The sequence below is a fragment of the Ornithodoros turicata genome, chromosome 3, assembly GCF_037126465.1.
Source record: "Ornithodoros turicata isolate Travis chromosome 3, ASM3712646v1, whole genome shotgun sequence".
NCBI lineage: Eukaryota > Metazoa > Arthropoda > Arachnida > Ixodida > Argasidae > Ornithodoros > Ornithodoros turicata.
Window position 1 is genome coordinate 11,952,993 of NC_088203.1, and position 24,721 is coordinate 11,977,713.

The 24,721-nt window shown below is 46.5% G+C and overlaps 1 protein-coding gene across 4 annotated transcripts in view; it reads left to right on the forward strand.

Annotated features, from left to right (window-relative positions):
* Positions 1-24,721, forward strand: part of LOC135388087 (uncharacterized) — a 333,326-nt gene that overhangs the window by 297,982 nt on the left and 10,623 nt on the right. For all 4 annotated transcript variants that reach the window (XM_064617399.1, XM_064617400.1, XM_064617403.1 and 1 more), the window contains 7 exons: positions 7,221-7,331; positions 16,198-16,305; positions 18,360-18,445; positions 18,948-19,050; positions 19,424-19,488; positions 19,669-19,818; positions 24,454-24,495. In XM_064617399.1, the coding sequence (XP_064473469.1) occupies positions 7,221-7,331; positions 16,198-16,305; positions 18,360-18,445; positions 18,948-19,050; positions 19,424-19,488; positions 19,669-19,818; positions 24,454-24,495 (665 nt within the window). The remainder of the gene's footprint in view (positions 1-7,220; positions 7,332-16,197; positions 16,306-18,359; positions 18,446-18,947; positions 19,051-19,423; positions 19,489-19,668; positions 19,819-24,453; positions 24,496-24,721) is intronic.

The window sequence follows — 24,721 nt, forward strand, 5'->3', positions numbered from 1 at the left end:
TGGTCTACGAAGCCGGTGGTTTAGTCACCTGCGGTGACCCATAATGTTCGGCCATCCATTATATTAGCGGGAAACAAGTTGTGTGCTGGTGACTGTCGGCGTCCATAGAAACACGCTTTCTCCTGCCGGAGGCAGCGCTTGGCCGGGTAAAAGAACCCTTTGTGGGTCACTCGCAACCAGCCGAGGCCCAACTGGACAGAGAAATCAATTCTGGGCATGACCAACACCTTCGGGTGTCAGCCCCCTTTTCTTTCTGCGTGATTGATACAGGAAGGACGCAAGGTTACCTCTTTCCGCTCGCTGCATGATAATTTTCCTGAGAGGTCAACTTTCACCGTTCTCCTACGGAACAAAAATATTCGCTGCATCTTTGGCCACATGTGCCTAGCGCTTTGAAATGCGATAACTTTGAAGGGGCCATCCTTTGCCATCAGTCATTCGGCGTAACACTTTTTGAAATGCTGTTCATTTTCTTCTCTTCTTTTTCTTTTTTTTGTACTGCAAGCCTTAAAGTGGTTGAGACACTTTCATAGATGCGGTTCATTACATAATGGACGCATTGTACTGCACGCCAGCGTACTGAGGAAAAAAAGAATTATTCTTCTCTGTGTCGTACTTAGCGAGATACAAGCCCTCGAACACATTCCCGAGCAAAGCGCAGACGTCACAGACCTCAGAGTTGCGTCCATTCCCATTGGCAGCCGTAAGCACGTGACTTCTCGTGCGCTGCCTCACTGGCGGAGGCGAGGTCTGTGATGTCAGAGCCGCGTGATTTTCGCTATCCGCGGTTCCCATTTTCTCCGTGTCTATTACCCTCTTCGCTGTGAAACTTTCATTGCGGGTTCACATCACCAGGTGGCTCGTTTGCATGGCTACTGCCGCTGAAAGCAACGTCGTGATTGACCCCAGGCTTTGTCTCTATAGGTGCCGTTGCCCTATAGAAAGCCACGGACGGACATCACACTGCGATCAGCCAACTATCACTTTAATAATCAGTCTTTGTTGATGTGCTCTACTGTGATTGGCACAACTGATGGCACAATGTTGCTCCTGCACACTGTCACGCACCATCCGAAGGCTTGTACACAAATGTCTTGAAGCTGTTCATGTTAAAGCGTCTTCCAGAAACCAAAACTAAGCCCAGAGGACCAGAGAAAGTCGTAGTTATTTCCATAGATTACCGCGGAAACGAAGTACCCGTAATGAACAAAAAGAATTAACCTCGATTGTTGAACGTCTGGTGCCTCCAGTAGCTTGATGGAAAGTCCAGGAAGCATCTGAGATAGGTACCTCTCTCTGTCTCTCTCTTTTCTTTTCCTTTTTTTTTTGTGTGTGTGTGAGATAGAATCAAGTCTTTCTGCTGAATGGCTCTTTCCTCTGCCTTTAATTACAGCCTTCGAAACAGCCAACGGAAGTACATTTTATTTTTCCCTGTCTGGCCATAAAGGCGCTACAGTACAACTACAAAGTAGCTGGGCAACGCTGCTTCCGTCCCGCCACTTTTGATTCCGTACCCGTCGATAGGAAATGCATCGCGCTGCCCTGACGATTTACCTTCGAGGAAAGAAGTTGAAGTTGCTTGACAGTTTGAGAGCTCCACTTATTTCACATCGGACGCGGTGTGGCAGGTTCGCAATTCAGTCGCTCCCTGTAACTTTGTGGCGTGAGCCCAAATACATGGTTGCGGACCGAATTCAAGGTTGCGTCTATATGAATGGTGGCCTACCTTGCCTTTGCTTTGGTGTGGTAATGTGCACTGCTGTTCCTTCGATAACAGGTTGTGAGCCGTTGCCTTGAGCGTGAGTTATGGGCGCTTTGCTCTTGGAGAAACTATTTCACTGTCTGCTAAGTCGCCAAGCAGCTCTAGTTGAGGCTAGTCTCTTCATGGCAGCTGTGATATTTCTCCGAATTCCGAACACTGCAAAAGTCAAAAAGCTATGCTGCTTCAAGACATTACCTTCTAACAATGAACTACAATCGTGTTGTGCCTATGAACAGCACATTTTTAGCCTCGCCCTACTCTTGCCCCTAGTGGCTGCAATAGCTAGCCACATCACTCTACGTCACGACAAGTAGTGCGCCGATAGCGAAACCGAAACTACGAGCCCTAAGGCGGCACCTGGTGGCAGAATAGTATAATTTCTCCGGCGGAGCAACTGTTGTTGGGGTTGACGGACTACACTTCATGCCGTTCTTGGGTTGAAGACGGGTTGAACAGCTACATACGTTGTCATCATTATCATCATTTCTTCACAACACGGTTCATAGGTGGCGCTCGCTGAGAGGGGAAACCGCGAAGCCAAAGCCGCACTGTAACAATACAAATTAATGAGGCGGCCAGTTCAGTTCTTGCGATTACTCTTCACGCATTGAAATTACATATGAAAGAATGGTATTCACATTTCTGTTTGCAACTCGCCATATGCAGCAGCCACCACTATAAGTACGCATAGTTCATTTATCACTCAAAAGCTTGTACCTCAAAAAGCCTGCCGACTCACAGCCCAAGGGGTGACGTCCAGTAGAAATTCTTTCCGCTTTCTACCTCGACCGAACGGGATAGGATGACGCTTAATATACAACTTCAATTTATCTTCTACTTTCTTTTATCAACGATGTACTGCACCTAGCTGTAAATCATCTAATTTCACGTCTTCGTGACACTAAGCCCATAAATTTCCTAAAACGTGGGGTTCATTCCTCCATTGCTCGTAGGACGTTTTCGAAAAGTAAGAGAAAACACAAACCACGTCTGCCGCCGCGGCGGTCCCTAATTTACACCGATAAATTTCGGAGCGGCCGCCAGCGAAACAATAAATTTTCTCGGCCACTCTGCGCAACAGTCGAGTGCCTTTTACCTGTACGGGCTTCCTTTCTTCTTCGTGTGTAGATGATTATGTACGTGTGCTTAAACTATGCTTAAAAGGCAAGTTTTTTTTTTAAACTTTACACGATAATAACAAACATGCAGTGCGAAGTGGCACGTATTTTGTAAACTCACGTGATGGACTCATACGACGGTCTTCCTTCCTGCATAATCTCTATCTCCCTTACTATACTTGTATTTTATTTCCTCTTTCTGCCTTCATTAACATCTGGGCGGTGAAAGAAGAACCACATTCCTGGCTTGCAGGGTCTGCGTTGAAACTCGTTTCACTTGCGTCGCAAAGTTTTCTTTTTTGGTAGCGGGCCTCCGGTGTCGAATTTGTACGGAACGCCAGTAAAATCACGCTTGATTCGTAATTTCTTTATCGAATGGGCTATTTTCTTAATGAGTACTGCATCGGGTTGCATAATTCGTTTGAAAAATTATTCCGAATGAGGGAGAGAGGGAAAATGATACGCCACATATATATGTGCGTCAGCAGATCATCGCGTCGCGTCATGTGATCTCGCTAGAGATCCACGCTTACGTCTTCTTCAGCGCGCAACTCCACGAAATGTGACGTAACAAGTGAAGGCCAATCACGTTGCCGCAGTTGCGGTACAAGGCCTTGTAGTAACTTCTTTCTGTGCGTTCTCGCCTTCTCGATCATAGATGAACTCGAACCTATACATCCAGTCTGTGTGCAATCCTGCAATTATGCGTCTTTGTTTATGCCTCACTTGGCCTTATTTAAAATTCCGTATCAGCGAGCGCATATTTTCCGCGCTACGTCCATCACGTGGTCATCATCAGGACACCGTATCCATAAATCCATCACGGGTCCGCATCAAATCCGCGTACTGACGTTTCTTTGTTTTATTTTTGCTCTCTGTGCAACTGAGACAGTTGTTTTCCTTTGCTGTTTCCTTTATGTTTCAGTGTCGCAAATATTCAAATGAAGTATAAACAAATATGTTTTGCAGGACCTTTGCGCGCTCATGCGTTCACATTCCACCCGAAACCACGCGTGTTTGCGCATGCGTGAAAATCAGACTCTGCCCTTATTACCTCTCTCGCCACGCATGCGTGAGCAGAAGGTCGTCTGCTACCGTGCTGAGCGCGACTCCTCCTACACTCCCTTGTATCATCATACATTCCTCAAGAACAAGTACACACCGCCTTTATCTCTTGTTTGTCGAAATCACGCGTCCGTATACAACAGATATCGAAGTGCGAGAATTAACCCTACACTAAAGAATCACTGGTGCGTACACGGCGTTATCTATTCACTCACTCGAAGTATATGTTAACCTACCTTATCACACCATCATATAATCTTATTGCTCTGCAATTTTTCCCAGTAAAGTGCCCCTCAGAAATGAGGAAAAGCGATAGATATCGCCACAGTTAATAGCTCCTCAAAACGTGAACTTCCTAGGAAAACGTGATTTCTCGATCGGACACTCTAGTATATATCCTTGATCCAAAATATAGACACACACGATTTGCTACAGCTTTCGAACTCATGAGGCATGTTTACTCGTCATGGTGCCATTCAAGGTGATACATAATCATTCTTCTTTAACTCTCCCTCTAAGCGTTTTATACTTCCATCGATTTAAAATCCATCTTCATTTCTTCGCGCCCATTGTTCCTTCACTCGTTCAAGGCTATGGGCTTGTGGTTTGTAGACAGAGACAGAGAACAGATCTAGAAAGCAAACACATTGGTGATTCAGGTGCTTAATGAATTACGAATTGACGGCTGCCTCCATCTATTGCTGCAAGTTTGTGTGCGCAGAAATTACCAATTCTGTTTCTGGCATACAGCATTCAGAACAGGACATTCTGCTGAATTACGGCTCACTTCGTATCACGGAACTTATACGGCTTTGGACTCGCATCGTCGCGTCAACCCAGATATAGCGATGGGTCACAGCGAAATGTCCTTGAAAGGGAAAGACAATTGGAACGATGATTTCGCTTCACGGGTGATCTTTTACTTTCAGGGACAGTTGTAATCGTGACCGCCACTCAAACATATGCGATGTTCGTCATTTGACGCATAGTCATTTGCTAGGAATGAAAGACCCAATAGCTGAATGCTGTCTTGTATTCGCTATGATTTCTATATGCATCACCAGCTTCCAGTCACTATCAGAACAAATACACGAACAAAATACGCACACTGCAAATATGTACTTTTTTCGTGCATTGACCACTAAGATGGACTGCACACAAAAAAAAAAAGCAGACACTCTCAGGTCATTTGTTGCGCTGTTGTGCTGTATACCGACCAGCCTTCCAGAATTCATTCTACACAACCACTACGAACAATCGACAACTTTAACTTGACCTCGAACAACAACACTGCAACACGTCAGACGCACGTCACACTACAACGTAAACATTGCGGTTCGAGAAGCGTGGCTTGTATCCTATCAACCCGCTTACAACGATCTCAATGCTTCGCGCTCGCCTCCGCATTGTTTCTTTTCTCGAAATGACAGCGGAGAGCAGTTGGGCTGCTGGGCGTCAGCGATATCATCAACGAGATCTTGTGTTTAGTGTGTAGGTTCGCTGCACACAATGAACTGCGCCAAACCGTTAGGACGACGATTGAAGGGGGTCTTGCCGTTACGTAAGCTGGCACCTCGTTTGCTGGCGGTGCCCTGATGCCGTGTCGAATCGTGCTCAAGGCTGCGGTTTTTGTTTGATGTACGGTTCGAGTGGCGAAAGGCTTGTTGCTGTGATTGTTCACTATTAAGTGTAGCGCACAGTGTGGGTTTCGTTCTTGCCGTATATGAATTGGCAAGTGGAAGAGAAATTGAGCAACGTGAAATGAAAGATTGGCACTCGGAGGAGAGGGGGGGGGGGATTGTTTTGAAAACTTTGCCAACTTTGTGTATGTTTGAGCAATGCCTCGGAATTTTTTTTTTTTGCGGAGGTGGCCTTTAATGCGGTTGATCGAGCACAGCTTGTTTCAAAGAAACATGTTTGTGTGCCCGACTGTCGTTGACAGATTGCATAGAATGCTGCCAAATTTTGATAAGAGTCCTTGACTTCCATATACATCACCCAGTTACCCACAAAGCAAACGTTTTTATTGGTGCGCTTAGTACATCGCAGACGACGACACATTTCTAGCAGACGACAGTAAAAGCAGAGAACACGTCCTGTTCCATGGGCGCGTGCACCAACATCCCTTAAACCAGAAGTGCATGCACCAGAACAGTGAGCAACAAAACATTCTCAATTGAGGGCAAACCATCCATCTTGCACGAGCGACCGCAGATAAAGTCTTCTTCAAAAGGCAACCTTTGACTCGGGAAGCCGCCGTCATGACTTTCGCTACAACGAAGCCTAACGTGCCGTATAGATCCAAGCGTACAGTCATACATCATGTAAGGATCGGACGATTCAGAAATCGACTGTTCTATAGCCCATTAGATGACTGTTGGAAAAGCGAGAGTTGGTTCATTAGCACCCTGTTCAGCATGGTCTGCCATGTAGGTTACGCATGTCAAAGACCTCTGTTTCTGCAACACTACCGGTGAGGCCTTTATGACCGACGCAATGGCCTCATTTGTTGTTTGCATGCATCTCGATATGTGCTTTTTTTTCTCTTTTTTTCATAAATGTCACGCAGGTCGCAGGTGGCTTTTGAAAAGCCTTTTATCTGCGTTCTCTGAGAGGTGGTGCACTGTGTTTAGATCATGTAGACGTCGTGGTTATCCTGTCAGATGGAAAGCGCTTAGTATATTTATGTATCCTTCCGAACGATATTGTTCAGTGCCACATGTCACGTGCTTTTTTTGCCAGATTTCTAGAAGAAGTGCGTATTATTTCCTGGCTGTTTTTGTTGGCGTAACGGTTTAACGTTCCTCCTGGCTTTCTGTCGTTGGCTTCATTGCCAGATAATAAAGTGCGGACAGATATGCGGCTTTCATGTTGTGGATGCTTCTTGCGAACTCTTGTGCTGCGGAAATCTCGAAAGGAAAACAATGGCTATATGGCGTGTAGGGTAGTGATTTTTGTTCGAATACGCCACTCTGTGCACCAACCAGAACTGTTTCTTGTATGGAACGCTAAACGGGACTCTGCAATGCCTGCAGCGTACGGGGCAGGACTGGACGCGTGACGTCTTTGGCCTTGCAAAGTCACATGACTCATTCATGTCGCACCATGACTCGCATGTCGCACCATAGGCGTACTCGAAACGTACAGTCACATACTATAAGATACATGCAACACTATACCATAGGCATGCTGACTATCGTCATATTTCTACACAATCGCTCATCTCCTTATCTGATCTCTTTTGTCTCATTGCTTCTTGTTGTGTCCTTGTGCAGCTGGAACGGCTCCTGCAGTATGACCAGTACCTTGCTCAGCTGTCCTCAGCGACTCCCAACCACCACCCCGACTACAGCGACCTCTGTAAAGCAGCACAGAAAGCCAGAAGCGTGAGTACCTTGCTCTACTCTATACCCGACACCTCTATAGAGATATTAAACACACGCCACTGGAGAATCGTGACCAACACGCCAGGGCTTCAACGGGTGTTCTTGCATTCAGTGGGACGGACTTATTTTGCCGTTTTAAGTCATACATCTACCCTGGTACATGTGTCTCAAATGATTTCGCGCCCATTATGTAAGAACCAGCGGAAAGGGGGTCCACGTAGCCTAGTGGGTATTGAGGTGTTGATAATGATCGTATGTTTGTGTCTTAAGAGGCAGGCTTAATCGGAATCGTATCCTGACCAAGTAGCAACACGTTATGTTCGCCATTTGGAAATGGGGCTGTGCGTGAGTGTAGGGTGTGTCGAAAATGTCAAAAGTGATACTAAATCTCATGACAAATTATACAACATATTGTATAAGCGATTTTGGCAGCAAAATAAGATATAGGGATACATGGTGGCATCTGCAATGTAACAAGACCGTCTGTTGGTTTATGTACCCTTCCAGGAAAGCTTGTACCCATGCACATCACCTTTTTCTCATCTGCTTCATCACAGCGCACTACAATTACAAAACAACAACAGCGACGACAACAACAAGTAAATCGTGATAGTCGGGTGATTCACCGCTAGAGACAGTGGCGGATCCAGGAGGGGGGGCGGGGCGGTTGGGCGATCGCCCCCTCCCCCAAAAATGGTCAGTATATATATTGGATTTCCCTCTCTCTCCTCCCCCACTACAAGCTTCAACAAAGGAACCGCCCCCCCCCCCCCAAACCGAGGGTCTGGATCCGCCCCTGGCTGGAGAGCAGTACACTACACCGTTCACGCGAAACATTATATGTGAGATATGAGGCATCAAGTCCATTGCCTGCGCTATGCCAATCAAAAGGAAGATGAAGAAAGAACAACAACAAAAAAAGAAAAACACGAAAGAAGCACCAATGGGACTGAAGAACAATCACAGAGTATGGGATACAGAGTATGATAGAGAGGAGTAGAGGAACTCGAAGAACATCAGAAGACATCGACGGTGTTGCACGTGGTCCTGAAATGGACCAATAATTGCAGCCAGGTTGAATGTCGTCTGTTAGCACTATTCAACTGAGCACAGAGTTGCCTCCTCTTTGTTTCATAGAGCTCACATTCTGTTAGGAGGTACTCGATGCTAGCCACGACGCCACATTTGGAGCATAGACTGCTGTCACAGTATCCGATCCGGTACTTGAATTGGAGAGTGAAGGCTACGTTGAGATGAAGCCTGTGTATAAGAGGGACGTAAAATCACGTTGTAAACGGTGTGGAACTGAGGAAGACAAATTTGGATCCACCGAATACATGAGAGACCTGTCAGTGATGTCCTGACTCCACTGTTGGCGAGCTTAGTCAGGAGTGATCTCCTGTCTCTTCTCGACAACACTATTGGTACAATTAACCGTCCAAGATTGTTGGGCAGCCGTTTCTGCTATGTCGACCTCTTCGATTCCGCTCAAACCACAGTGGCCCAGGACCCACTGCAGGGATATATGATGACCGTGATGTCTTATACGCAGGACTTGATGGAGGATATCAGTGACGACTGGGCTGAACGATCCGCGAATCCCCATGTTGGTTATATATTGAAGAGCAGCCAATTACATACACATCAACGTTTTAAGCATTTTCTGTCGAATCAGCAAAACACGTTTTACGAGTTTACGTTCTGCTAGTGCATAATTACCTAACAGCATAACGCACCAAGAAAAGCAGAACAATCCAAGGTGGGTATACCTCCGTGATCCTGAACCCTGCATTGTTCTGTACCGACTCCGAACACAATTAAACAACATGATCAGCACCTCGATACAATGCAGTCATTTATTTCATTTACCTAATTACTAATCTGTCTCTCGGGCGACCTACACCGTAGAGCAAAGCCTGTAAACGCCCACTCTCTGTGGACCTATACTCTTATCAATACCCTTATCTCAATACCAATCCGACCCAAATTGGCACGACCTCAAGTTCTCTTATCGAACAACGTCATCGCAGGCGAATCACGGCCCCCGACAGTAAACCGATCAAAGCGGAAGACAGAAATAAAATACAAATAAACTGCCCAATAAAAGCGCCGTGTGTTCAGTAACTGCATACATACGGGCGTATATATCTTCCGGAGTTTTGCAATAAGGTAACAGTTGTGGAAATCGGATCTAATTCCGACTTGGGGACTCTCGTAAAGTGGTAGAGTTATAGCTGCCATTCGGAGTCAAAGAACCGGATCTGGGAACCTAAAGCGGATGAACAGTATATATACTATACAGTGTCGATGCGTGTGCGGAATCGGATGTGGTCCACGATTTTTCCCGACGGCTATGTATGTGGGTCTGTACCTCCGAAGTGTTCGTGAGTGTTTATCCGGAGAAGCGCACGTGGAGGAGAATATAACTTCGGGATAACAGGATTCGAATTATCGGCGATTCCGAAAGGTTGCGTGTGTGTTACGACCATGAAATTGAACGCGTGGTCCACTTTTTTCGGATGACGTGATGTGTCGACGGAACGCCACCTACATAAATAAATCTCGATCGCTTAAATGGCGTGGCGTATAGTCATTAAGAGTCGACTGAAAGATGACACCACCTTGTTACCTTGACCGTGTTACTTTGACACCAAGATGAAAGGAACGGGACTCATTCGATGCTTCGTTCGTGATCGATTGAAAAAAAAAACACAATTTACGTTTTCCCTCTCCCTCTCCTTCTCAAGAAGCAGGACAACGCAGAGAAGTATCTGATTGGCCTTCTCAAACGATCTCCCACGATGACTGGACAAATTGTTTACGGAGACCAATGAGAGAGCGCTCCGCATTGTCGGTTTGTGTGAGAAGGAGCGGGGAGAGAGTATGAATTGCGTCTTTTTTTCTCTCTCTCTCTCTCTTTTTCGTTTTCTTTTTTTCTATCGATCATAAGTGACGAACAACGCGACCGGTGAATCCCATTCCTTTTGTGTCGGTGTCTAGGTAACGGGATTTTTCAGTCCGCGAGGAGAAGTTTCGCACTTTTTGCACTAGGTGGCGTCAGATGTTGCCGAGTCAAAAGAATCTTACGAATCCGGAACGTTTCGAAACGTCACGTTCCGTATTCACTTTTCATGCGATTTCGTCTGCCTTCGTCGAGTCACGTTTTCCTCAACAGGATAGCGGAACCGCAGTGTTGCACTTTCTTAGCAGCCACCTACTACGACGATGAACCGTAAAACGCGCCACTGCATGCAGTTATCGTACACGCTATAAACTGAGCTTCACCGCATTGCACGCTTCTGGCCAACCATTATCCCACAAAAATGGCGTACTCCTCCCATCCCCCCGTTTTCATCAGCGTAAGGCAGCGAACGTTGTCATGCAGGATGATGGTTGGCTAGGAGCGTGCTATGTGGTGAAGTCCATTTTTAACTCCCCTTTCTCCCACCTTCTTTTCCTTTTTTTGGCTATAGTCGTGACGATGCCCACTTGAGTGCGGCCAACAACGGCAAGCTACCTCGACACCCCCCCCCCCCCCATTTTTAAGAGTGCAAAACCATCGAAGCAGCAGGGATCAGTAAGTCAATCAGCTGATCCAGCGACGGAGATGCAACAGTGAATGCATATCATACGGACCGCTTCAATACCATTCTTAACTTTAATTGTCTGTGCGTATACATGTTAAAAATATGCTGCCGGTCGCATATTCTTCATCAAGGGTTGATCGTCCTGTGAAAATGAAAACGAACTCTGAAATAAAGTCGCAACAAAATACTACGCGCATGTTCTTAATTAGTTCAGCTCTGTTTCTGCCAGATCTTTTTGCTTCGTTCCTGTAGCAGCCCCTGGGGCTAGCAGTATTCTTAAACGTATAAATAAATAAATACAGACAGGCAGAACGTGCATTGCAAAGATGTCTCGAAATATTTGAAACTCCTTGCAATAAATTCTACCCTTTTCTTGTGTTAAGAATTGCTGAATCGTGGCTGCATCGGATATTTAGTATTATTCGTAATATTTAATTACGAATTCGATCTCCTTAGGGGCCAACAGTTTGTCGAAATAAATAAAATAAACAATAAATTATCAGTTATTTATCCTCTATGTGAGAATATTATTCAGTAATATTCAATTCATAGTTATTCATTAATTCACAATTCATTATTTCATTCTATGACAATATTGTGCAGTAACATTCAATAATATGCCTCCCACAATAAAAAGCATGTTTCATTCCACAACTGGTGCTGACCCCCATTTTTGGAAAGGAGGCATTCTTCAGCAAAGCGTGTTCTCGGCAACGTACCACATGACAAGACAGCCTTTGTCCTTCCCTTATCAAGGTCATCACCCTCTCTGGTATCTGACTGCCTCAGAATTATCTTCCCTTTTTCTAGGACGTCCCCACAGTTCACCCTGTCATGTCGTCACGTATGACGTAGCTGATCTTATTTTACATCTGGATGCCCCCTCGTGGTTCATCTTTTCTGCAAAGAACTTCCGGAACTCTGACGCTCTATTTCCTGTCATGTGTGAGTGTGTGTCTTGCGCGGGATAGCATACGAAAGATGTTTAGACGCTAATTTCTCATGCGCGTTCAGGGCTTGAGAAGTTTACCTTAACTCCATAACGTTTAACTGAAGTGCACTGTTGCGCTGATGTCTGTGTGACTGTGAACAACGCCGAAACCGGATTACTACTAACACGGATTAATGGTTTCCAACTGACACGGATTTCTTTTTGGATATAACCACCAAGATGTTCTGCATTTACTGGATATCTAACGTGAGTACTGCTTGACGTCAACATTGCAGTAATGACTTGATTGCGTGGTACACCGTACTGAGCTATGCACTGGGAGGTATGACTCAGTGGCCTTTCTCGTGAAACATACGTTGAATTCGATCACGCCTCACGGCGCTGCTTTTACGATCTTTTACCTGCTAAATACCATGCGTGCAAGGTTGGGGGGACACGTTGTGTCTTCCTTCTGGGTGGAGGGCACAGTGGGGGCGGTGCAGTTAGCTTGTAACGGAGAGATCCCAGAAGTGTTAGAACTGAGTCGTGAAACACACACAATGATACGTCTCAGACCACCAGATAGCACAGCGCGCATTATGCGGGGCATTATGTCTTCTAGCATTCGTTAATCGAGAGCTAGATATATTCCTCCATTTTCCATGCAGTAGCATGCACAGTATAACTGGGGGTGCATTGATGTCCCCCAGTTGCCAAGTTTGCAACCTCTAAGTCCCCCGTCTAAAAAAATTTAAATATTCAAGAATATTATTTAGAAATATTCAAAAAATGCATATATTCTACGACTGTCGTACGTCGTTGCAATTATGAATTCTGGTGCCGTTTACGTGCAGCATAGCGCGCCGGTGTGGGTTGAGCCATAGCCTCCTGTATACTAGGAGGCTATGGCTGAGCGAAGGGAACGATCAATGAGCGCGACGCACGTTGTATTTAAGCGACCGGTACAACATGCACGCTCGAGCTAGTGTAGCTTTCTCTGCACTACGACGACCAGCGGAATTTGCCATGTTATTTAGGGAAGGGACTACGTCTTACGGCGGATGTGGACACTGTCCACCCAAGCTTGACCCCACGGTGACGTCACACTGCCTGCCGTCCAGTGAGAATGCGAGAATTCCGCGACTGTGGATTTTAAGCCGTTTATTTTAGAGCGGAGACCAGGAACCATTTATTTTGTACCGTGGACCTCGACCGGTTTATATCGAAGTGGACCCCAGTTTCTCGGCACACTTGCTGAGACTGTACTCTGTCCAGCTATAGCTTATCTCATAGCGAAAGTTACCTGATGATGATGGTGATATACGCATTGTTTCATGTGAAGCATTCGATGGTTAGTTAAGAATCGATGGGATCCCAGTTGAGCATGCTGTTGGCGGGAACATGTTCCGCTGTTTACCTTTATGGCTATCGTTGTTGCTGATCTTGCTACCGCCTGCTTCATCCTTATCGGGTACGCGATACATGTCATCTCAGCAGTGCAATAAAAACAATGGCACGTGAACGTGGTGTGACCAACGCGTCCAGCACACAGGCGCGCGCAGCACTATTTATCTTGCGATAATATATACGCTTGCCACCATCGGAATTTACGTGCCCGGTGAGAAAAATATGAATATCGATAGGCTGTTTTCCTTCCTATCGCTACAGCACGTGAAGGACCGAGCTCTGGTCATGATAAGAAATAAACAGACGCGAGCCCGATATGATGAAAGGGCCTCTGGTATGTTCTCTATTGCAACTTGTGGCCCCACCTGGTGTAACCTCCGTTGTGGGGATGAAATTATTGGATTTCCAAATCATCGGTGCACGCTCGTGAGCACTGACGACTTTGTTTGTTTGGCCTCTGATAACGACGGGTTGGTTCATGTTGAGCCCCACTGAAATGAAGTCCTTGCACGCACACCACTGGAATCTCTTGCCTCGCTGGCACCACACTATCCTGATCTGCGTAGTGGAAAATTCTCGTAAATTGTTGTTGAGCGTCTGGTAGGTTATTTTGACAAAACACGACAATCAGAGAGAAAGGAGACGAACGTGTTCGCAAAAGAAGGGCTGGTGAAGGGAGGTGCGAGGAACCAAACCTTCTTGACAGCTGCGATACACGCTTCGTGTACAGCTCGAAGCAGAGTTAACTTGAACGCGCCTCCGACCTGCGGAGCGGAAAGAGAGCCACCCTATAGCGGCGCTTACGAGAAATAAAGGGAAACAGTGTTTTGGCTGACGGTTATGTAGAGGTGTATGCAGGCCGATATCGCAAGTATACAATGGTAATGCAATGCCGAGTCAACAGCTCATAACAAGGCGGACACTCCCGCAGCACAAGCGGGACAGTCAAAACACTCTTTCATTTCGCCCAAGTGCCGCTAGGGTGTCACTCTTCCCGCTCCGCAGGTCGGGGGCGCGTTCAAGTTAACTCTGCTTCGAGCTGTACGAGCAAAGAGAGAAACGGAATGTGAATATGTATACAAGAGGCTATATAGAACTGAAGGAAGAGTTTCACGTACATTGGACTCTATTGGAAGAAATAAGAAAACATGAACATGTATGCTCCATGAATGTAGATGCAGGCATACGCCGTAACGCTTATACGGCGCGCGTTGGAAACTGCCAACGGCGAAATTGGACTAACCTGGACATACAAATTCAAATACCGAACTTGGACTAAGCTAATCATGAACTAACCAACGTGCTGTTCCGTTTTGTCCGCCCTGCTAAGCCTAACGTCTGCTAAAATGTGGCTTTCGTTCGCTAAGACGACTTGAACAGATATTGTAAACTCGTGGATTTGAGTGCTTAAATAGCGACGTCGTGTTTTTAAACACAGCATATCATCTTAAGAAGCAATCGAGCATTCGCCTTCATTTTCCTTGTTTCGAGAACGGGAATTACGAGATCGGGGATTTCACAACCGGGAATATCGAGGTCCTCCTAGAGATGCGAAGCACCGGGAAAAAAAACGGATTTTTTTTTTTTGGGGGGGGGGGGACAGTTTATTTCGTTTTTCTTCCTCGTCTCCGGAAAAATTGCCCAAAATTTCCAGGAGAAAAATTCAAAAATAGAAAGTCTCGCGCCTTTGATGCGTTCCAACCCGCCAACAGTGCCTTAGATGCCTCTAATCCTCCAATAATCACCAACTTAGAGCTCCGTCTGGATGGCCGCGCCAAGCGGTCGCCATCGCGTTTACATAATGTTGGAGTTCTGGTTGGAGTGGACCGGTTGTTCTAATTACCTAGACAGCTCTGCTCTGCATTTATGCCTAGAGGATGAACACTACTAAAGCTTCTAGCTCATTATATGCTGTTGTTTGGCCGGCAATGCTACGACTCCACTTTAAATGGAAAAGAGACGCTGTAACCACGTTTGTTTCCATTTCTTCCAATTTTTCCGGGGGAAAAAACCCCGAAAAGAACCTTTTTTTTTTTTTTTCTCTCGAGCGATTCAAAATATTTGGAAATTTTGCATCTCTAGGTCCTCCCCGCAGAGCACGGCCAAAACGGGGCCATGTGGTGAGGCCCAAATGTCTGGAAAAGTCTGGAAGCGGCTCCAAGCGACAGGGGACCGCAGCACACGACATAAGAATGGGACGTTAGTCATCAGCCGCGAGATGTTTAATTGAAACGTGTGTTGTTGCCAAATTTATTTATATTCCGTGACGTTTCCACCGACAGTGAAAATAACCTTTTTTTTTTTTCTTTTCGGCCACTTGGTCGTGTGTCTGGGAGATTCCGTGTTGCAGTCACTTCTCGTATACTTAGTACTTCATGCGCATTGGTTCACGCAAAGCTCTCCCCTAACTCTTAGAACGTCGGCAAAGTTACCCCTGAAGTCGGCCCAGGATGTATCATAACTAACCCTGTCTCCCACTCCTTCCTGCTGTTCTCTCTCCGTCTGTCCACGTGTGTAAGCCGTTCATGGCCACAGTTGTTTCGCGGCGCTAACCCGAAACAAAACAAACCCTTAGCGGCTCCATCCTGACCGCACACAACGATGTCATATCGTTTCACTCGTAGTAGCAACGTCTCACAGCTCAGCGAAGCGTTCTCACGCTTTCTCGTGGACTATACGCGGAAAAGCGCGGCATCGAAACGCGGAACGTGCTTACGTGACGCTTAGCGGAATTCCATAGCCACGTGCATGCGTACATCTTCCTGCTGCTGAAGACGCGGTTAAATCGACACGTGACAACCGGAACGTCGAAAATAACAAAATGCACGTGTCACGCTACCTAATTGGAAGGCGATATTTATAACGATCGAAGGAAGCGTTGAGCAGCAATTTGTCAAACGACCACGCCTAACGTTGTTTCTTCCTTTCTTTTTCTCTGCAGATGGTAAGGCGGGGCGACCCGGGAAAAGAAGAGACAGATCTGGACCGGATCCAAGATCTCTTTCCCAGCGACAACCTCAGGCTCAACGAGAGGGATCCTCTCTCACCGGTAAGTCCGGATAACTAGTAATAAACAAGTGGAATGGGATGTTAAGCATGGTCTGTGATCAGAGATAACTACGAGGAAAGTCGAGGCAGAGAACATGTACGTGCAGTTCAAAGTGGCGCGATTGTGTGAAATCTGTTGAGCGGTGTGTGCTTCGAGTTATAATGAACAATTACGAGGTGCAGAGGTAGCACGGACTGCAGACATAATCGCACACATATATAGCGAAGGACAGGACATGAGGTATAGAGGTCGTGCAGATCTGACAGTGTAGATCGTGGAGGCTGTGATGCTAGACGCGGTATGTGGTCCATACATGAGTCCATCCGGCGAGACACGGTAGACCTAGACAGACATGCATGGTGTCAAAGGCAGTGCAGGACAGCAGGAGGAGCTACTGCACTGACGAGGAGAAACAGTGGATTAGGTAAAATGATGCAGGACACGTGGGAGAGATATTGGCATGAAACAGCCTTCGAATCCACTACTTTGACATTGCTATGTGCAGGATATAGGATGTAACAGAAGGGGTTGATAAGGTACGTATGCCACCCGTCGTGTTTTTCCATCAGGTGTACTGAATTCCTGGTGCTTGCCAACTGGCGATTAATAGAGAGGTTTCCTCTCCGTGTACGCGAGGAAATAGGAGGGGGTCCTGGAGGGGGGGGGGGGGGGCAGGACGTGACTTTGCGTACTGTCCGCGCGTAGTATGAACATGCCATACTTCCTGGCGTACGCGATGCAAAAGCGCACGCTCCAACTAAAACTCTCTAATAGCAGTAGCTGCTGCTAAGAATCAGTTGCGAACTCCTCAGCCTTTTCTTACCAAAATATACCGTATCTCCCTTATCTCGGCGCAAGTATGAGAGGAATTTACTTATCGCGGGAGCAAATATACAATCACATGATATAGAGGAGGAAACCACGACGAGACCTATAATCACACGGAACGCAAAGGAACGATTCACCGGTACACCCTGTGTAGCGGTTGTGAAAAAGGCAAACACTTGTCTTGCAAGTGTAGGTAGCAGGCAGTTCTGGAGAGTCTTTTGCACTGAGTACGTAATAAAGGTATTCGATCTAAGTTTCCAGCAGAGGGACTAGTTTGTCACGTCTACTTGTATTATTCGGGACGCCTGGGAGTCACTCCTTTAGCTGACAACCTTGAAGAATACATATCACGCTAAACCCTTAAAAAAAAAAAAAAACTGCCTACCTCATGTCGTAGCTATGTAAGACGCCGGCCACGCTTGACGTGACCCATATCTGTATACGCCATTGAGAAGTCGCGTGGCGAGGTGAACTTTCACTGCAACCAGTCTTGTTCCATTGCAACTCCTCCAGCCAGGAATGTCGCCCAAGAGGGCGTCGCCATATACACATTTTATGAAACCATCTTTTTTTTTTTGGGGTGTCAACACATCTTTTCTCGAGGTGTCGGTTGCAGTTTATGGGTTGTGCAGCGCGGGATTGCCGAAAGACTGAATTCCAGGAGCGACATTATGGGTGTGGCGTGACATTTATAAACGACGCTCATGTGTCACAACGTGATGGATCTTTCTGGTGTCAGAAGGGTGATGGTGTGGGTGGTGACTCGATTTTCGGCTGCTGCGTGCTATGAATATTAGAATGGCGTTGTCGGGTTATCAAGGTCTTCATCTGCGAGGTGTCGAGACGCGCGTACTGTTGGGACTCTTGGTATTTTTCGAGAGTTGACGTGCTCATTATTCCATGGAATAGTAGGCCGCTTCCATCTCCATCAGTCCGTGACGTTGGTAGACTGATACGTACACACACATGATTGCGGACCCGTGGTCTTGTCCGTTCTCGTAAATCATTTGGGAACCTCTTTCATTCCAGCAGGGCAAACGCTCTGCTGTTCGGTATATCACTGCAAGGCAACGCAAGTGTCCACTTGGTAGTTGTGAAGACACAGCATCTACCGATTATTTTGCTTACCAAGTGTTGGGTGGCGCTTTCTGTTCGTCCATGTCAGGTTGACCTTGTGATGTAATAACCAGTGAATGTCTCTGACGGGTGGTGTTTTCCGTGTGCAGCGGAAAGGTCTGCTGCGTTCGAAGTCTGTGGCGGCGTCCAAGCTGCATCGGGCGCTCTCTGGGAAGTCAAAGTCTGCGACCGACATGTATGTATTCAGCGGGCATCGCTTCTTTATGCTTGTTTTTTGTGTAAAGTGTCGAACATCGATCAGAAATGCTATGTACGAGTAATCAAAGTAGAAACTCTAATCCACCTAAGCTATCAGCTTTATGTCTCACTGTTCCCTGTCTGGCTCAGAATGTGCGGGCCGCCTAAGACTTTTTCTTTTTGTCATCCAGTTTTGCTACAGTTGCCCTATATGCAAGCATGCTTTAAAAGCCTGCACGTTTCGTTCTTTGTCTCCCTGTACGTTAGATTTCTCCAACAATACATTACCAGGACGGGACAGTGGCAGTCGCCCGTACCGTTGTACGCAAATGCAAACGTCAACTGCGAGATAAAGCTATCTCTCCCGCTTCGCAGCGCTACCATTAATTCCTGCCAGTTTCCGCATTGTTTGCTGCCATGTTTTATCACTGGCACGGACCTTATATTTGCATATATATCTCCCGCGTACCTAAAGTTACCTGACGTCCCCCTTGTCGTAGTTTGTCACCCACCAAGGAAAACGGCGGATTCTTTCAAGATGGCGGAAGGAACAATAACTGGACACGTTGCTTCATCATGGACGGACCTGCCCAATTTTCCATTGTAAGTATACGCCAGAAAATATGCGCCTGGACATGCGGTGCACCAAGTCTTATGTAGGCCCATTGTTTTTGTAGGTATTGAATGGAGGCGTTCAGTAACCTCTTTGCTGACACTTGACTTATATTCTTATTGTCTTTTGTAATCTCTTTGAGTGTGCCTCGCATTTTCGCTGATGAAGCTCGCGCGAATACAGTAGCGAACGTGCAGCGAAAGTGTTCCCGGCAATTATGTTTATTCATGAGTGCACGCTGTATACTCCATGAACTGAGTAATTGATGAATCTTCGAGAGTCCTAACGGGCAGCACTTCTTTTCAGCAGCATTGTTCCGTCTGGTGGTCGTTAACAGTGCTACATTTTCATTTACTTTGACAGGGACTTCAGAATCAAGAGCGCCATCTTTTTCTGCTCAGCGACGTCTTGTTAATAGCCAAGCCAAAGTAAGCACCTGCTACGATTTACTTGTGTCTCTCGCACACGCTAGGATCATGCTTCCTGTAGTCCGTTTGTTGTTTCCAGGTTGTTGCATTTACGTTAGAACTGTTCCTGAGGCAGAATTCAGAACTTGTTGTGACTCGTGGCTTTGCTTTTACGACTTGTTGTCCGTTTCGTTATTCCAGGTCTTCCGGCAACTATAAGCTGAAAGACAAAGTCCGGACCTGCGAACTGTGGCTCTCCAACTGCCTGTCTGACGTCAGCGAATCCACAAGGTCCAGCGATACCTCTTTCGTGATTGGTTGGCCCACTACCAATGTTGTCGTTACCTTCAGGTACGAAACAGGCTATGGAAATCGCACTTGTAGTTCTGCTTTGAGCGTGCCGCATACAGTTGCAGCAGGTAGGAAACGAAATGAAGTGCGCACTCCCTGCACTTACGCTTCAATTACGACCTGTAAACCACCACCTATACCACACTTTTTTTTTTTTTTTCACTCCTACGTTTCTCACCCCAGTGTTGCCCGCTCCAAAATTGCGGAGACATCCGAAACTCTGTCATTTTCCGACGCAGATCGCCTGTTTTCGCAACCCCCACCAAGAGGACGCACAAAGCGGCGCAAAGCGTGGCCCTTAATTACTCCTGTTTTCGCGAGTCATGAAAGAAAAACGCCGGCAACTCCCTCTGTGTAAAAGAAAAACAACGCTGCGTCGATGTTATATTTGGGTCGTTGACCGAAACACTCTCGCTCTGCCGTGCAATATTTTGCTTATTTTTACTGTTGCCTAATAAAAGGGGGAAACGAACTAGTAAAAAGAGGTGTGCAAAACGAATTATAGACGCCTTGTGATGATGCAACCGTCTGGGAGGATAAAACATCACGGAAAGCTGGGATATTTGGGTCAGCGGGCTAAAGGCATGGGCTTAATTGGCTTCGCGTTAATTATGCTGGAAGTGAAATTGGCAATAGAGAACCCCCTTCTTTTCCCCTCAGTCGTGTGTGACGGCGGGTTGGCCGTAGAACGTTCCAGAGGCTGTGTAAAATTGACGCGCGTGCCGTGAACGTTAGTGTCCAGGGAGACAACACCGCAAAACGAATCCGATTTCCGTGGATTCGTCGCTAGTTTCTAGCAAACGTCTTGCTTTGTTTCTTGTATATAGCAAGCCGTCGTTATAACAAACTCGATATTTTTCTTTAAATTATACCTTTATTCGATGTCTCGCGCATTCCCGACCGAAATGCACTCGCTTCCAAAACCGATTATTTGATCTTGCAAGGCGAACCCTGTTATTGCAAAGGCCAAACCTGCGAAAGTCGAACCGGCAAAAGCCATAGCAACCCTCCGTCTCTTTTCTTCCCCTATCTCACTTTTTGCCCCTATAAATGAAAAGGCTACGAAGGTGCTCACCACAAAGGTTCCTTTGCTTGTTCGAACTCTTTTTAAGGCTGCTGCGGTGTTTCCGCTCGCTTCCGAAGTTATTGTCGTTGCTTTTGTGCCACTTCCGCTTATATCGAATTTCCTCCCGGTCCCGCTGAATTCGTTATAACGAGATATTACTGTGTATGTTTCTGAGCGTGAGTGCTTAAAGGAGCATCGGAATGACAATCCAGACTGCTTGAGACCGTGCGCCATGCATTATATCTGGAGCAAACACAAAATATATTTTCACGGCGTAATTTGATATACAAGGGACTATAAACAGGCAGCGTGGCGTATAAGGCTCTCAGATCTTGGTGAGATACATACTGGTCATAGGCCATGCCAAATTCGACTGTTGCGGGCTGGACACAGCACTATTGGCGGATGATAATGAAAAGCACTATAGAGATCATCGCGGGCGCCAGCCCTGTTTGGTGGGAAACTGAGTAACCCATGTACGTGCGTTTATCGTGTCTGTGAGTTTGTGTGCTCGTTGTTTCCGTTATTTCGATACGATGGGCAAACGATTTCAAAGCAATCGATCATCCCTCGGACAGCCATATTGGATTTGTAGGCGCGCCACCTATAGGCCACGGAACTTGCGAATAGTTCGGCGGCTAAAATTCGCGTTACGATCCTTCTGATTGGCGCTCGAAAGTTTCGTCACAGGGGCGCTGAAACCTCGTGACCTCACCTGCGCAAGACTACGAAAGTGGAGTCGGGGGAAAAGGGGAGTGCTGCTATGGCCTGCTTGTTTTCAGGTTGCTTCCCCATTTATATTTCGAGGAAATCCCCGGGCAACCTCAGGTCTAGTTAAGCCTTGCCTTGCTGCTTCTGCAGCAAGATTCAGTCTGAAGAGAAACCTTACTTCCTATTTTACTTTACCGCACAAAATTCCGTGTCTCATCCATGTCGTGCACTCATCGCAGTAGTCTACCAAAATTTGGCCATTATATGAGAACACACTTTCTTATAGCTGAGAGGATATCTCACATCGGAAACAGTATGTGAACGCTTTCCACGACTGGAAAAACGCTGAAGAGTTGAAGCTTGCCCCCCATCAACCTTTGCTTCAAAAAGGAGGGATTAGCTACTGCCCCCGCCCCCCCTACTTTTAAAATACATAACCTGTCTAAACCCAGCGGCCAGACGACGCTGAACACGAGACGTCTAGAAGACAAAGCTGCTCGTCCGTGCAAACTATCACCTCCATTTATCCGCACCTGAAGATGCCAACAATAGATACTGTACGGACAAACACAGACTAAAAAAGAAGGAAAGGAGGAAAAAAATACCTACCATCTTCCGTTCCTGCCTTTCAGACTGTTTACTCGCGTCTTCCAACGACGTCTCCATGAAAACGTCGCCGTCGCCATTCAAATTGTCGCGTGCGCGGACGGCCGCGTCCCGCCAAAAATCACTTCCGGGAGGGCCGAAGAGGTGGGGTGTTCCCCCCCCCCCTTACTATAACCTTGAAAGAACAAAAAAAAAGACCTGCAAACAGAAAGAACAAGAAGAAAAAAAAGAAAAGCCAAGGCCACATTTCCCCCACACGTTCACTGTTGGAGGTACCGTGTCGAGGAACCATATTCAAAATCACTGTAGGCCTCAAATTTACGTCGCCACAAACGTGGTGCTTTTTTGTGTGTTCCTGGTGGAACAACAACCTGGAAATAGGAGTTCTGTGAAGCTCTGTCGCCCATAGGGAGAGATGGCTTCCCCTCGTCCACGGGAAAACATTGTCTTCCCCGTCGTCTCTTTCTGAGATTGCTGTTTTGTGGTTTTTGGTGCAGTAGGCAAGACGACGGAGACGACGGTACTGAAGAGTGGGTCTCGGCGCCGGAAGAATATATTGCGAATGTTATGCCGTCTGCAGTACAATATGTGGGGAGAGTATATGTTACGATGGGGGGTTCTTGATTTTTAAGGGACCCCCCTGTGAGTTGACGGATGTCTACGCAAGTTTGTTTGACTGGGTGCGTCCCCTACGGATATGACACTTCTAAGCTATCAGAGCGTCGTACGCAATTACTTTTTTCTTTTTCTTTTTGAAACAGAGGGGAAGAGAGGTGCCTTTGGGAGACGTCGGTAATAATGGGTACTAGGGGTATAAAGACAAGAAAAATTACGACAAGCTTACGACGGGAAATGGCAGAAAATAAAATTGTCGATAGACAACGTGTCGCGCTTGCGCTTTGATCTTTGTTGTATGCCTCTCGGCCGAAACGTCACGTACTGCTTGCGGCACTGTTGTCGGAAATCAGCACCCTCGTGGTTTATACCATCTCAAATCTCGAGGCGTTGCAAGATCATTTATTTCGAGTAAGAAATGCGTGCAGCGTATGGTCCACGTTTAAATACAATGTTGGAACAGCATTTTCGATAGCAATCAAGGAAATATGGGCTCCAAAAGAACTACTGGCAGGCGATTTCAGACAACTGTTGTCGGGAGTCGTACGTCACCTTTATTTCTCGCACTGACGCGACACCTGGTTTTCGATTTTTTTTTTTTTTTTGTACATCAATGACGTACACGCATTAATTCCGTGAACGACAGCTAGCTGCAAGGTCACCTACACTATATAGTTGTTATGGCATATTCGTGAAACCAGCGACGCTGCTATTAAGACGTATTTTGCTGCCAAAGACTCGTTTGCCCGGAAACAATTATGTGACTCGAAGCAGCTGTACCTGTTTTAAAGCAGTGTCGAGTAGTTTTAATGAACAGGGTCAATTTTAATCCCTGCAGGGTCGCTTAAAAGTTTCTTAATTGGGCTTATGAGTTCCGCTACCTTAGTGATCGATTTTTTTTTTTTTTTGTTTTTTTTTTTACGAAACCCCGTACGATAGCAGACAAGGTCACCTTTAATCCCTTCTTTACTCCCGCGTTACGTCCCCCCATTTGGAATCGCCAACAGGACACACCCTACGGCCCTCGCGCCAAAAATCGTACCCTGCCGCCATGATTGATTATCTTTTTCACGGCTCTCGTAAACGACGCAAAGCCCATTTTCTATCCATCTCTTGGATGTTTGAAAACAAGACACTCCTCACTTCTTTGTTTTTTTGTTTTTTTTTTTCGCCCGAGGATAGCTTGCTTGTTTGCCGAACACCTGCAAGTAGTTTTTCCCGCATCATAACCGCAGCGCGCCTTTCCCAGAAGGACAGTAGAGGATCTGTGTCGCCCGTCTCCTCTGAAACAGCATCCTTGACCTTCGAATACTCCTTTCCCCAAAACGGCTTCTTTTCTTTCTCCCTTCCTTCTAAGTGTCCATTCAAACTCCTCTTTTCCCTCCCTGTAACCCAGACCTCTGGAAATGAGGCTACAAGGAGCTTTTGCTTGCACGCGAGCCTCTTTTTTGTTTCTAAAAACCTTCCTGCTGGTTGGAGGTTGAGTCCACGACGTAGGGCTGTGACGTTTCGGTTGATTGTGTGTCGTACTGTGACGTGTGCCGCGCTTGCAGATGACCTCGAAATAGTGTGGCGCGAATATTTGTGGATCTTCTTGACGTGTGTGTGTTTCTCTTTTTTCGGGATTTCCGGTGCAGTTCTTCGGCGACTCGGGATTTGTGGCACAACCAGTTCACGCAGTAAGTTGGATACATCTGCGTTTTGATAATTGGTGGAGATGGTGTGAGATTACCGAAGTGCCGTGGAGATGTGTGTGAATGCGAGAGATCGGATGACATTGATTCGTGAGTGCGCGAAAGTGGATCGTGACATTGGGAGCGCACGTGCGGTGCTGGTGTGATGAATGTGAACGGTTGGTGTGTAATTACGTTTTTTTTTTTTTTTTTCGTTTGACGGCGTCAGTGC